The sequence below is a fragment of the Ricinus communis genome, chromosome 2 (genome assembly GCF_019578655.1).
Source record: "Ricinus communis isolate WT05 ecotype wild-type chromosome 2, ASM1957865v1, whole genome shotgun sequence".
Taxonomy (NCBI): domain Eukaryota; kingdom Viridiplantae; phylum Streptophyta; class Magnoliopsida; order Malpighiales; family Euphorbiaceae; genus Ricinus; species Ricinus communis.
In genome coordinates, this window is record NC_063257.1 from 21610694 (window position 1) to 21622758 (window position 12065).

General features: G+C 29.0%; 1 protein-coding gene across 1 annotated transcript; it reads left to right on the forward strand.

Moving 5' to 3' along the window:
* The first annotated feature begins 10126 nt into the window (after positions 1-10126).
* Positions 10127-11530, forward strand: LOC8270302 (ribosome-inactivating protein gelonin). The gene is made up of 2 exons (XM_002516314.3): positions 10127-10223; positions 10458-11530. The coding sequence occupies exons 1-2, from the start codon at positions 10181-10183 to the stop codon at positions 11408-11410; spliced, it is 996 nt and encodes a 331-aa protein (XP_002516360.2). The 5' UTR covers positions 10127-10180; the 3' UTR covers positions 11411-11530.
* Positions 11531-12065: the final 535 nt, after the last annotated feature.

Sequence of the window (12065 nt, forward strand, 5' to 3'; positions counted from 1 at the left end):
TCCATAATTATCCACAGTAGTTTGGCATGCTTAGCTTACATTATGTATGTGATGTATGATATATTCATGATCATGCCAAAGCATGAAACCCTTATATGTGATATTTATATATTTTTGCCAAAGCATGAGACCTTAATCACCACTTCATAACAAATCACTTGTTCAATATTAAGTCACATGTTAAGAACATTATTAGAATTGGAATGAGAGCTTTGTTCATAGGCTAATTTATTAGGCATACCCAAGGTTACCTATTACCTGAGCACGTTCTCTATTTTCATTAATGGGTCTTACTTAACTATCTTATATAACTTGGATGTGCATACTCATGATTATATGAACGTAGAGGAATGAATTAGGTGAAACATATTTAATGTTTGAAACATCATAAAATATGTCTAGACAAACGCCATTATCGCCTAATTGATCTAGAAGTAGTATAGAAATACAATTGATAAACAATTGTCTACCTAATTTATTTTAATATGGTTTGTTGGGCATTCTTAAAATTATATTAAAATAGATGGAATTCTAGCCCACTAGGATAAATAAACCATTAGCATCCCGAATTGATAGTGAGGGCTATTAATTTGTTATATCAAAAAAATAGTAGGAGCTTAAGTAAAGACCTTTACTAGTTACTTGTATAAATTAACTTATATTCGTTTATCTTTATATTAGAAGGTTGTAAAACAAATGAATAAAATTCTATCTTTGCGTAGTATCCTCGACACTAATAAGCTTACTAGCCGAACCTTTTGATAAGTATCGCAATTTTAGAATTATTCTCAAACAAGAAAAAAAGCTTTATATGCTAGACATTCCTCCATTGTGTCTCCCTACTGCAGATGCACCCAAGAAGGTGGTCTAAGAGTACAAAAAGCATCAAGAACATGATAACCAAGTTGTTTGTGTGATGTTAGGAAGTAGATTTCCGAACTACAAAGACAACATGAGGATATGGATACTCAGATGATCATCTTACATTTGAAGGAAATATTTAATGAGCAGTCAAGGACTTAACGGTATGAGACCTTAAAGGAATTGTTCCGATGCAAGATGATCGAAGGTGCATTCATATGAATGCATATGGACTAAAGATGCTTAGATATATTGAACATCAAGGGCGTCTTGGTTTTGTGATGGACCATGAATTAAGTATACACTTAATTTTGCAATCTATACCTGACAGTTATTCGCAGTTTGTTATGAAATTTCATATGAATAAGTTGGATACCTGAACTTATTAATTTATTAAAGATTATGGAGGGCACCATAAAGAAGCAAAAGGGAGTTATTCTAATGGTGAAATCTTCTAAGGCTGCTAAGAGTACGTCTAAGAAAGAAAAGGGAAAGAAAGCCTAGAAGCCCAAGAAAGCCTTAAAGGCTATTGGAAGTGTCGACATAGATAAAGAAAAGTGTCACTATCATGGGAAGGATATTGGAGAAAGAATTGCATGTTTATCTCGCTGCTTTGAAGGATAAGAAGCAAGAACAAGCTTCTAACTAAAATCAATAATCTTTTAGAAGGGTGGTTGCACATCTAAAAGAGAAAAACGTAGTCTTTGAGATAAATACCCTAGGTGAATCAATCAATAAGATTAATTGATTCATCCTCCTTGCTTGGAACTAGCATTCAATCTCCAACATCTCTTCTCAATCTTCTAAAAGTGGTTTAGTAGATCTTTACTTAGAAGCTTGTGTGGATCACCAAAAGAGGTTGGTTACTTAAGTAGCTTTAGAGTGCATCAATCATCCTTGAACAATCAAGAACCAACAAAGCAAGAAGCACTCCTTGGATTGGCCGAAAATTCCCTTTGTAAGCTTTCTCTATCTTTTGCTTTTGTATGGTATGTCTATCTTAATCAATGAGATCCTTGGTAGGAATTGAGAAAAATTTTAAATTAATTCCATTGTGCCTTTCCTTATGTTTTAATATTAATTGCCAACATCATTTCCATGAAAAAAGATTCACACTCGTGAAGAATCCTTTCTTTCTAAAATTTGAAGAAACTGCATAAGAAGTCGTTGTCAGCATTCCCAGCTATGAAGCTAGAAATTCACGGCAATGAATAAATCTTCCCAGCCCTGAAGGAGAGGCTTCCCAATCATGTAGAAATATTCACACCCGTGAAAGATGCCAACTCTCCAAGTCTTTAGAAATTATAGTAGGGTTCACGATCAAAGTTTCCAACTGTGAAAAAAAGTTTCCAGCCGTGAAAGCAGACTTTTCCAATCATAAAGAATTGTACACGGCATGACGGGCTCTAGTTTTTCAAAAAAAAAATTTCACGTTGAGGCTTCCCGGTCGCTAAAGATTCTTTCCATCCATAAAGCTCCATTTATAAAGGTTGTTGAAACGGCTATATTTGCGTTTAATGAGGATACAACATCTCTATTTCACCTAGAACTATTTAAACTTCATTTCTAATTGTTTCTAGAAAAAAGCAATAGCATTTATTTTGAACCCCCATTTGTATTTACTCTCAACAACTCTAAAATCTTCATATTTTTCATCTCATATTAAAGATTCAAGTGTGAGTTTGAATCTTTGGATAATTGAGTATTTAATTTTTATATTCAAAGCTCAAAAAGGATTAGATTGAATAATGTTTGGGTAAGGGATTAATAGCTCTTGTAACTAAGATTGAAAATCTTAGAGTGGGTTAGAGTGTGAGCCTAGGAAAATACTTGGGTTGTAGTGTAAGACTTTGGAAAAATACTTGGGCTAGTTCTTAGCTTTGTAAAAGAATACAAATAGAGTTAGGATTGTAATTCTATTTGATAGTATAAATCTCAACAGAATTCTTGAGGAGTGGATGTAGGCAAGTGCTGGCCGTACCAATATGAAATTCTTGTGTTGTGAGTTGTGCTTGATTCTATATTTGGTTTAATTTTCTTTAGTTTTTGATTTCAACCAATTCATCCCCCTCTTGGTTGCCACTAGAATTACAGCAGCTCTTAAGTATTTTTTATTATTTCTCTCTCTTACTCTTCTTTATCTTTTTTCTTCAAGAGTCACACTCTCTCTCCTTCCTTATTCCTACTTTTAATTTTAGTAGTTAATAAACTATTCTCTATAAATGTTGTATAATAAATTTTATACACCAAGCATTACAGCATGTGAGGTCCACCTAAGTCTAGCCCAATTCTCCCATTTATGTGGTTAGCCTAAATTAACTATCAATTATGTACAAAGAGACCCACCTAGGCTAAGCCTAATTACAGATTATGCTTCAATTACCAAATATTTATCCTAAGTGGGCTACGTTTTACATGTCAAGGCCTGATTCAGTTTTTTTAATCTAAGTGGGTTAATTAATTAAATGAATATGGCAAAGCCCGCCTAAGTCTAAATGAATTTTATAATTTAGACCTAGTTTACCATTCTTTAGCCTAATAGGCTACAAGTTACATGCCAAAGTCTAATTAATGGTCCTAGGTCTAGATGTCTAATTATTATTGTCAATTACATAGCAGGCATTTTTTCCATCCATTTACAGGAACATAAAGAAAAAAAAATAAATAAAAACTAAATTATTATAACCCTCCTATAACTCATTAACTTGAAAGTAAGCTAAAATAGCTAAAAATAGCAAGAATCCTCGAAATTAGTAAAAACATAATATTGTCAAACGAACAGTTGATTGGTTGTGTCACAAAGCCTATAGGCTGTTCATAGAGCCGATATGCTCTAGGGTTCATCCTGGATTGATTTGTCAGTTTTAGTGCTCCAATTTTTAAATATGCGAGACACATGCATGAAAAACACGTAAATACAGTTACAAAACGCATAAAACATCAAATAATAGATAAATAAACCTATTTTTAAGATAAGGAAAATTAAATTGATGATCAAAGAAAACTTACAGTAAATATAAATGCTTAAACATATGCAATTCTATCATAACTTAGATTAATATATGAATTATTATTAATGAAAGGCAAGTATAACATGTTGATTAACTCATATGATTTGTTAAATCCAAAATCCAAGAAAAGGCAAGTTACTCGTTTCAATATCCAAGAAATCACTGAAAATACTTTAAATCGTTTTCATCCTAAATCTAAGCACATAGATCATATAAAACAATCATTAAAGAACACAAAACCTAACATGTTACTAATCATACCATAATCCTAACATGTTACTAATCATACCATAATCCTAATATGTTACTAATCATAAAGAAATAAAAAAGAAGAGAAAAGATGATGATATGGGTGTCTTGAAACTCTCAGGTTATCACTGTATTGTGTAGATCCTTGAGTCTCAGGAGTAGATGATGAGATTGAATCAAAGATTAGGAAGTAATCTAGTGTTTTGGATACATATTTAGTTTTTGGGACTTTGTGTATATTGCCTTAAAAACTTACTATCGTTCTTTGCTGATAATTGCCAACTCCCTGATTTAGGATTCTCTTTTCTATTTGTAGAGAAGGATGGAGGAAATCCTAGAGGCATGGATATACGTTTCTTTAATTGTTTGATAATTACTAATAATTTATAATAATTATTTGGACTTATCAAAATGTATTGAATGATAAATATTGAACAAATTGTTAGAAATATAAAAAAATTCAAATAATTATTAATAAAACCTTCTAGAAGACATATTTTTATTATTAAAAAATCATTAGTACTTCCAAGTGCACGAACCGTTCTTATGGTAAAAGCGGTAAATTCACCATGAGATCGATCTCTCAAAAAACTATAATGTCACTTATTATAAAAACTAATTATCAACAGAAAACAATAAAAGTAAATCTAAACACTTTAAACCAGTATTTTTGAGAGAATAATATTCAAAAATTAAATAAAATAATCTATAAAGTAAATATGCAATGCAAATGCAAATGCTTATGATTTAAATTTATATGCTAAAGACAATATTTAGCCTAGCCAATTACTTAGTATTCCTTTTATTTTACCTTAAGCCCAGATATAATGAATGAGATGATGATGTATTTTTTCTTTTAATTGCTCAAGCTAATGATGCAACTAAAGTTTTTTCTACCAACATAAATTGAAGCATAGATGGTGTCTCTAATACATTCAACCTAAATATTTTTATAAAAGTTACTATTGTTAAATTAATATGATGGTTAACTAACAATAATAATTGAAACTAATAAAGAAATGAAGGTAAAGAAATCATTCATCAAATAAATAAATAACAAGCTTCATACATAAATAGAAAGGCTAAACTAAACACTTATGAAAACTAGCCTAACATATTTAACCCAATGATCATATGGTATTAAATAGAAAGACATAGAACAAGATTGAAAATTAAAGCTCTCTCTAGATCCAGAATTTTTTCAAGTAGGAAGATGATTGATTCTCATTCTCCATTTCTTGAAAAGCTCCTTAAATCTTAAAAGAACAATAAAAATAAAAACTAAGGTGTTTATATAATATGAACTGTAGAGAATTGTTGAGAAAAGAATGGTGGACAAATACAGATGTGAAATGTAACAGAGAGCGGATAAGAGAGAGTTTCCTTCCTCCCTTTTAGAACTAGGTTTGTAGAGATATATATAGAGAAGAGTCCTCCACCAAGATAAGTATCCCTAGAGATAAGTATACCAATATAAGTCTATCTAATATATAAGATTATAGGTATCCTTATCTCCACCAAATATATCCCGTAAATAACTCTTAATATAAATCTTAATAATAATACAAAATTACTAAAATGTCCTTTAAGTAAATAGTAGAATTAGGCTAGCCCAACAGATAGCAAGTCCACGTGTTTTAATCTTGGGCTTTGACATGAATATGTCCAATTAAGTTTCTTTTTTATTATTTTCTCTATATTTTTCTCTCTTGGTTAATATTATATGAAAATAGACAATTAAACTTAAGTGAGGTATAAACACTTATTTTTATCATATTATGTATAGAAAACATACCATTAAAACTCTAAAATACCGTAAATAAATATATATAATTTGGACCTATCATAACCTAAAAAGATCCTAACCATATCATCTATGTACTCTTGGGTGAGTTTTTAAAATAATATAGTTTTACCTATTTAAAGAAAAAAATAATTATATCTTCCGTTAAAAAAAATTATCTAAAATTTAAACCGTTAAATTAAATTTTACAAATAATTTATAACTTTAAAAATAATTGAATCTGAAATGCAAATAAATACATATTTATTTTATATGATATTAAATGTTCAAAGATTGAATTCTGAATTTTTGATAATAGAAGTTTTAATATCATGTTATAGTCGAAAAATTTAAGTTATTAAACAAGTACCGAAATATTTTATATAATTAACATCTTATACTTCGACTGTTGTGCATCACAAGGGACGCATGTATTTATATGAAGATAAATATATGCTAGATGGTGACAGAATTAAACCTATCTATCATAACTCATCAAAGAATAATGAGGTGGAATATACACATGGAAATTGCCTTGTCCACACAAATAGTGGTACCAAATTCCATCCAAATCCTTTTATCCTTTCTAATTCATTCTTGTTCCATGGGTATGAATGGTAAATTAGTAGTATATAAAAATTAAAAATGGGTTGTAAAAAGGTAATAAGAAAAATGACTCTTCTTTATATAGGTTGGGTTAGATTGGATATGGAAATCTACTCATGAACCCTCTTATTGATATTTTTGGATTATTTATAAATTTCTTTTTTTCTTAAAGTCTCAAAAAAATTTTTATCTTCAAACTAAATAAGTTTGCAAAATACAATTTTTATTTGTAAAACTATATTTTTTCTTTAAAATGCCAAAAAATTCACAAAAATAAAAAACAGTATTTTTTCAAAAAAAAAATGACATAACTATTTATTAAAAAATAAAAAATACAATTTTATTTTTGCATTTTTTCTTATACTCTTTTTTTCTTTACTCATTTTTTCAATTTTAAAAATTATAACCTATATTATCAATATAATTATATTTTTTTAAAATATACTATAGTTTTAGTTAATTATAAAATATATTTAAAATCTTGAAGCTCTAAAATTATCGCGGTGACATGCTTTAACCACTATTTGTCTTGGGTGCTTCCTAAATTTTAATTATTTATTGAATTATAATTGTAAATAACTATCTTTTTAAATTAAAACATCAATTTGTAAAGCAATTGTGACATATATTCAAAAACAAAAGAACAAAAAGAGAACAAATGAATCAACAAATGTTTAGACCATCATACTTACTCCTTTTTGTCACTCTCACTTACTCCTTTTTGTCACTCTCAAGATTCATTATTTAGATTTTTGTTATTTATTTTTCTTTTCAATAAAATCATTTTTTGATTGATTAATGAATTTAGGGAGGGTTTGATTGATTAATAAGTAATTTTCATCCTCCAATTCTAAAGCTTAACTTTTTTTTTCTGCTTTCAAAACTATATTCATTTATAAATTTATATAATCACTATTTAAAAAAAATATATATTATTAGCAATTAAAAACTCTTTAAAATATAATTTAAATTTGAAATCTTAGAGTTTTGAAATTAGTTTTAGTATTAACAACATAAAACTTATTGATGTTTATCAATTCTTCTTTTTTTTCTATTTTTCTATTTTTGTTATTGATAAAATTTAGTTCATCGTTGATCATCTTTTAAATCAGCAATTCTTTACTTATTACATAACTTTTGAAGAAATTTTCTAGTTACAGTAGCTTTTGAAAAGCCTATCTTATATAACTAAGAGTGAGCAAAGAAATCAAACCGGTCGGAAACGAACATCACGTGCTTCAATCAATAGAAAGTAAATTATAAAGATATTTAATAAATTAAATATATAAAATTTAAATTTCAAGGTGAAACTTGAAAAGTTTCAGTTTGACAATCAATATTTATGTCTCTAAATAAGTATCTTTAAAGCTCACACACAAGAACTAAGAAATATACAATATTAAATAGTCTCAATTATAATAAAATATAATTGTATATGAGTAAAATATCAATTTATTAAAATACATAAAAAAATTATAAAATTCTTTTTCACTTTGGTGATTTTATTTTTTATTTTTTCTTCCTACTCCATTGATACTCTCTCTCTCACAATGAATAAAAATAAAATTAGAAAAAAAGTAATTAATACTCTATTAGTTGCTTAAAATAAAATAAAAAAAAATTTTAAGCGAAATAATTTTCTTTTAAGTGACGCTTATATCATAATGGAGAAAGTAATATTATAGAGAAAATGAATAGCTGATACGAACTCGAACCGGATACGTTCAAACACCAAGATAAGTAATGGTGAAAAAATCAAACTGATAAATGCTCTCCCTATTTAAGAGGAAGCACCCTTACCAATAAGTTCGAATTTGTCGCCCCAAAATCTAACTTGAAAGTTTGCAATTGATTATGGAACTAACAAACTTAGCAATAGAACTACTAAGCCCTTTAGTTATAAATAGATGAAGAATGTTCAAACAACTCAAGAAACTAATAAAAAGTTAATTGATTGATCAAACATGTAGATGTGAAACTAAATCAAACAAGTTAATTTAATCTCAAGAAATTTAATAAAGAACACCTTAAGGAATAAGAGTTAACAACTCAAATAAAACTTCATTCAGAAATGTATATTGATCTTTTGTGCTTTAGCCGAAATACATAGCTCTATTTATAGAGTCTTGAAACGATTCTAACCCTAAAAGGACTAAGAGATAAGCAATAAAGAATCAAACCCTAAAAGACTTCTAATGTGCGGCTGCCTCTTTCTCTAAGCATAAGTGGTGGCTGCCCTAGGGTTAGGTGAGACCTCCAATGCTTCTAGAAACCCTAATGTGCGGCCCAATGCTTCTAGAAACCATAGAAAAACCTATTGACTTTGATCCTTGATCTTTGACCTTGAGCTTGTTCCATGACTAGAAGTTTAAGCTTCATTAATAGCAATTAATGTTACTATCTTCAAGGCATTGTTATTTTCATTAAAAACACCATCATTAGCCATCTTCAAAACATGCTCCAAGTAAGAATTTAAGGCTTGTTTGAACTTTTTACTCCTTGCTCGTGTCATTGGTCCTCCATAGGCTAGTGGATCCATGCTAGTTGACTTAGATACATCCTTGGTTGCATCAATAGCTAAATAGTTTAATTAAAAATTCATCAAAATTTAGTTTAATAATAACTAAATAAAAAAATATGTAAACAAAAGATACTTGTTATACAAATTTGTTGAATGAAATTTATCATGTTTACATTCACAGAAATAAACAAGTGCATTGTGACACATAATTATATCACAATAAAAATAATTAAGAAGTATAAAAATAAAAAAAAATATTTTCATCAAAAATTTCTTTTAGGTCATATATGCTTTTTTTTAATAAATTTAATACAATAATATAAAAATAAAATATTAAACTGATAATACATCAAGAAGCATCAAAAGAATTTCACCAGAGAGAAAGTGATGCTAATAAAATTATAGAGATAAAATTAAGAGAAATAAAGAAAAAAAGAATTGTAAGTTAAATTTATTTATAATAATAACAATAATAAAATTAAAATAATTTACTAAATTTGAGTACTAATAATACTAATAATAATAAAAACTAAGGTCTATAATAATAATAATAATAATAATATTTTTAAAATAAGTTTATTATTAAAAATTATTAAATTAACACTAATTAGGTAAATAGGTGGATAAGAGTTTACATGGATTATATAAATTTGGGTACCCATATAAACTTTAAATGAGTTATTATGGATAAATAGATTATTTAAGACACGTCCTTTTCCTATTCAATTCACATCCATTTGTCACTTCTTGACAAAGCATAATTTGTTTTTAGACATTTTTTACTCACAATTTATTATATCATACAAATTTTATATGGAAGAAAACAAATTGTTTTGAACTAGTAAAGCTTCCTATTTCAGAAAAAGAAAACCTACTAAAGCTTCCCGAATGAAAGCCATTCAAGTAAGAAAAGAGTACTGATGAATATAACAGTGTTTCCTTTTCTACTTATTTTTTATTTGAGAGAAATTGATTAGATATTCTCCAATCATAAGAAAAAAAATCTGATACGCAGCGGTCCTGACGAAGAGATAACACAACAATTTGCATAATGCCAAAAGCTTATATATATTATATATATATAAATTTAAGAGAAAAAATAGAAACTGGGGACCTCTCTCCACTATAAATTAAAGAGGATGATCATCCATGCTAAAACCATCTCTTGCTGTCTTCTTCAGTTGCTCATTCTGTAAGTTATAAAAGAAATCCTTATAATTTAAAATATCACTTTTTATACATAGTTGTTTCTATTGCTACATATCTATCGTAATTCATATTCTCGTTTTATTATCTTATTCATACGAAAGATTTCTTGCTACAAGGGCTAACTATTGTCTTTGTCATGCTAAGGGGGTTGCATGAATTTTGATTTATTTGATTTGTGAGTAAGCTACATTTTAACCATCCGTTGATACTTTAACAGTTACCCGTAAAGAATTTGAAAAAAGCTTCTCAATGAAAGGAAACATGAAGGTGTGGCTTCTCTTGGCAACATGGTTTTACTGCTGGACTGTTGCGTTTGGATCTCGATCCGACAGGATTTTCCCCATAACAGCAAATGGTAATGACAAACTTGGCTACCCAATGGTGAGCTTGGCCACTGACACCGTCGACGAGGATGTCTATTCTGCTTTTCTAAACAACTTACGAAAGCAATTGGAAAGTGGAACAACAAGCTATTCGATACCAGTGCTGCGTGCCCAAGTGGCTCCTAGCAGCGACCAACGGTTTGTTTTGGTTAAGCTTTTTAATCCAGAACGCTCTACAACAATGGCAATAGATGTCATCAATGCATATTTGGTTGGCTTTAAAGTGGACGAAACTAATTCTTATTACTTTAACGATATTGTGAACGATGTATATGATGCTAATCCTCTGAAAACAACAAAGAAAACCAAGCTCCCATTCGGAGGTAGCTATCCTGCTCTAGAAAATTCAGGAGCATTTAGAGAGCAAGTACCGTTGGGAATTACACAATTAAATGATGCTGTCTTCACATTGTACAAATATGCTACCAGTGCTGCCACGGCAAATCAAGCTGCTCGGTCTCTTCTAGTTGCTGTCCAAATGGTCTCAGAGGCTGCGCGATTCAAGTACATTGAGCAAGTATTGGTGGATAATTTCTTTTATCTTGATACTGAAAGAGGGGACTTAGTCAGTCTTGAGAACAATTGGAAAGACCTCTCCGATGCAATCCAGAAATCTAGAAGTGGAACTTTTCCCAGAATAGGATTGCAAGATGAAAACTACCAGACCTATTATGTGACTACAGTTGCAGAGGTAAGACCCAAGATGGGACTCTTGTTGTACTACAAACCAACAGTGTTTTCCCCATACGTTGAAGAACTCATCAAAAAGTTCTTGCCAATGCATTAATTACTTTGTGTAAACTCTGCGGCATATCTACAAATTAAAAGTGGTCATCTCTCCCAATTGTATGAACCATAAAGATCAATGTACGCAGCTCAATAAGAATAATCTTGTGAACCATAATTACATTTGTTTGGAATTGAATTATTAGTCTAGAGACTAATTGTCCAATGCTAATCAACTCTCCCAATTGCATTTCATTTTCTTAAAAAAAGGGCTACATTAAACCTATTCAAAAAAATTTAAAAGTTAAATTGACAGTAAAATCTTAAAATGGCCAAATTGAATATAACTGTAAAGTTCGAAATCCAAATATAACCTCATTCCATTTATAAATACTCCCAACTGAAGTCTTACTACATGGACAGCCTAATAATTCCTTACATGAGTAATTTTATAATAATTAATTAAATAATATTTTTCTATAGAATATATGCCATTATTTCTGTCACTTTTAATTATTATATAAATGTTTAATTAGTTTGCTTATATACTAAATCATTACTCAAACTTTTTTTTTAAATTGCAAATTTTAAGCATCTCTATTCGGACTTAATATGGTAATAAGTCTATGGAACTATTAGAACATTATTTCAAATTTGAATCTCTATTTCTTTCTTTTTTAGTTTCATATTAACAGATTGTTAGTCTAGAAACTAAT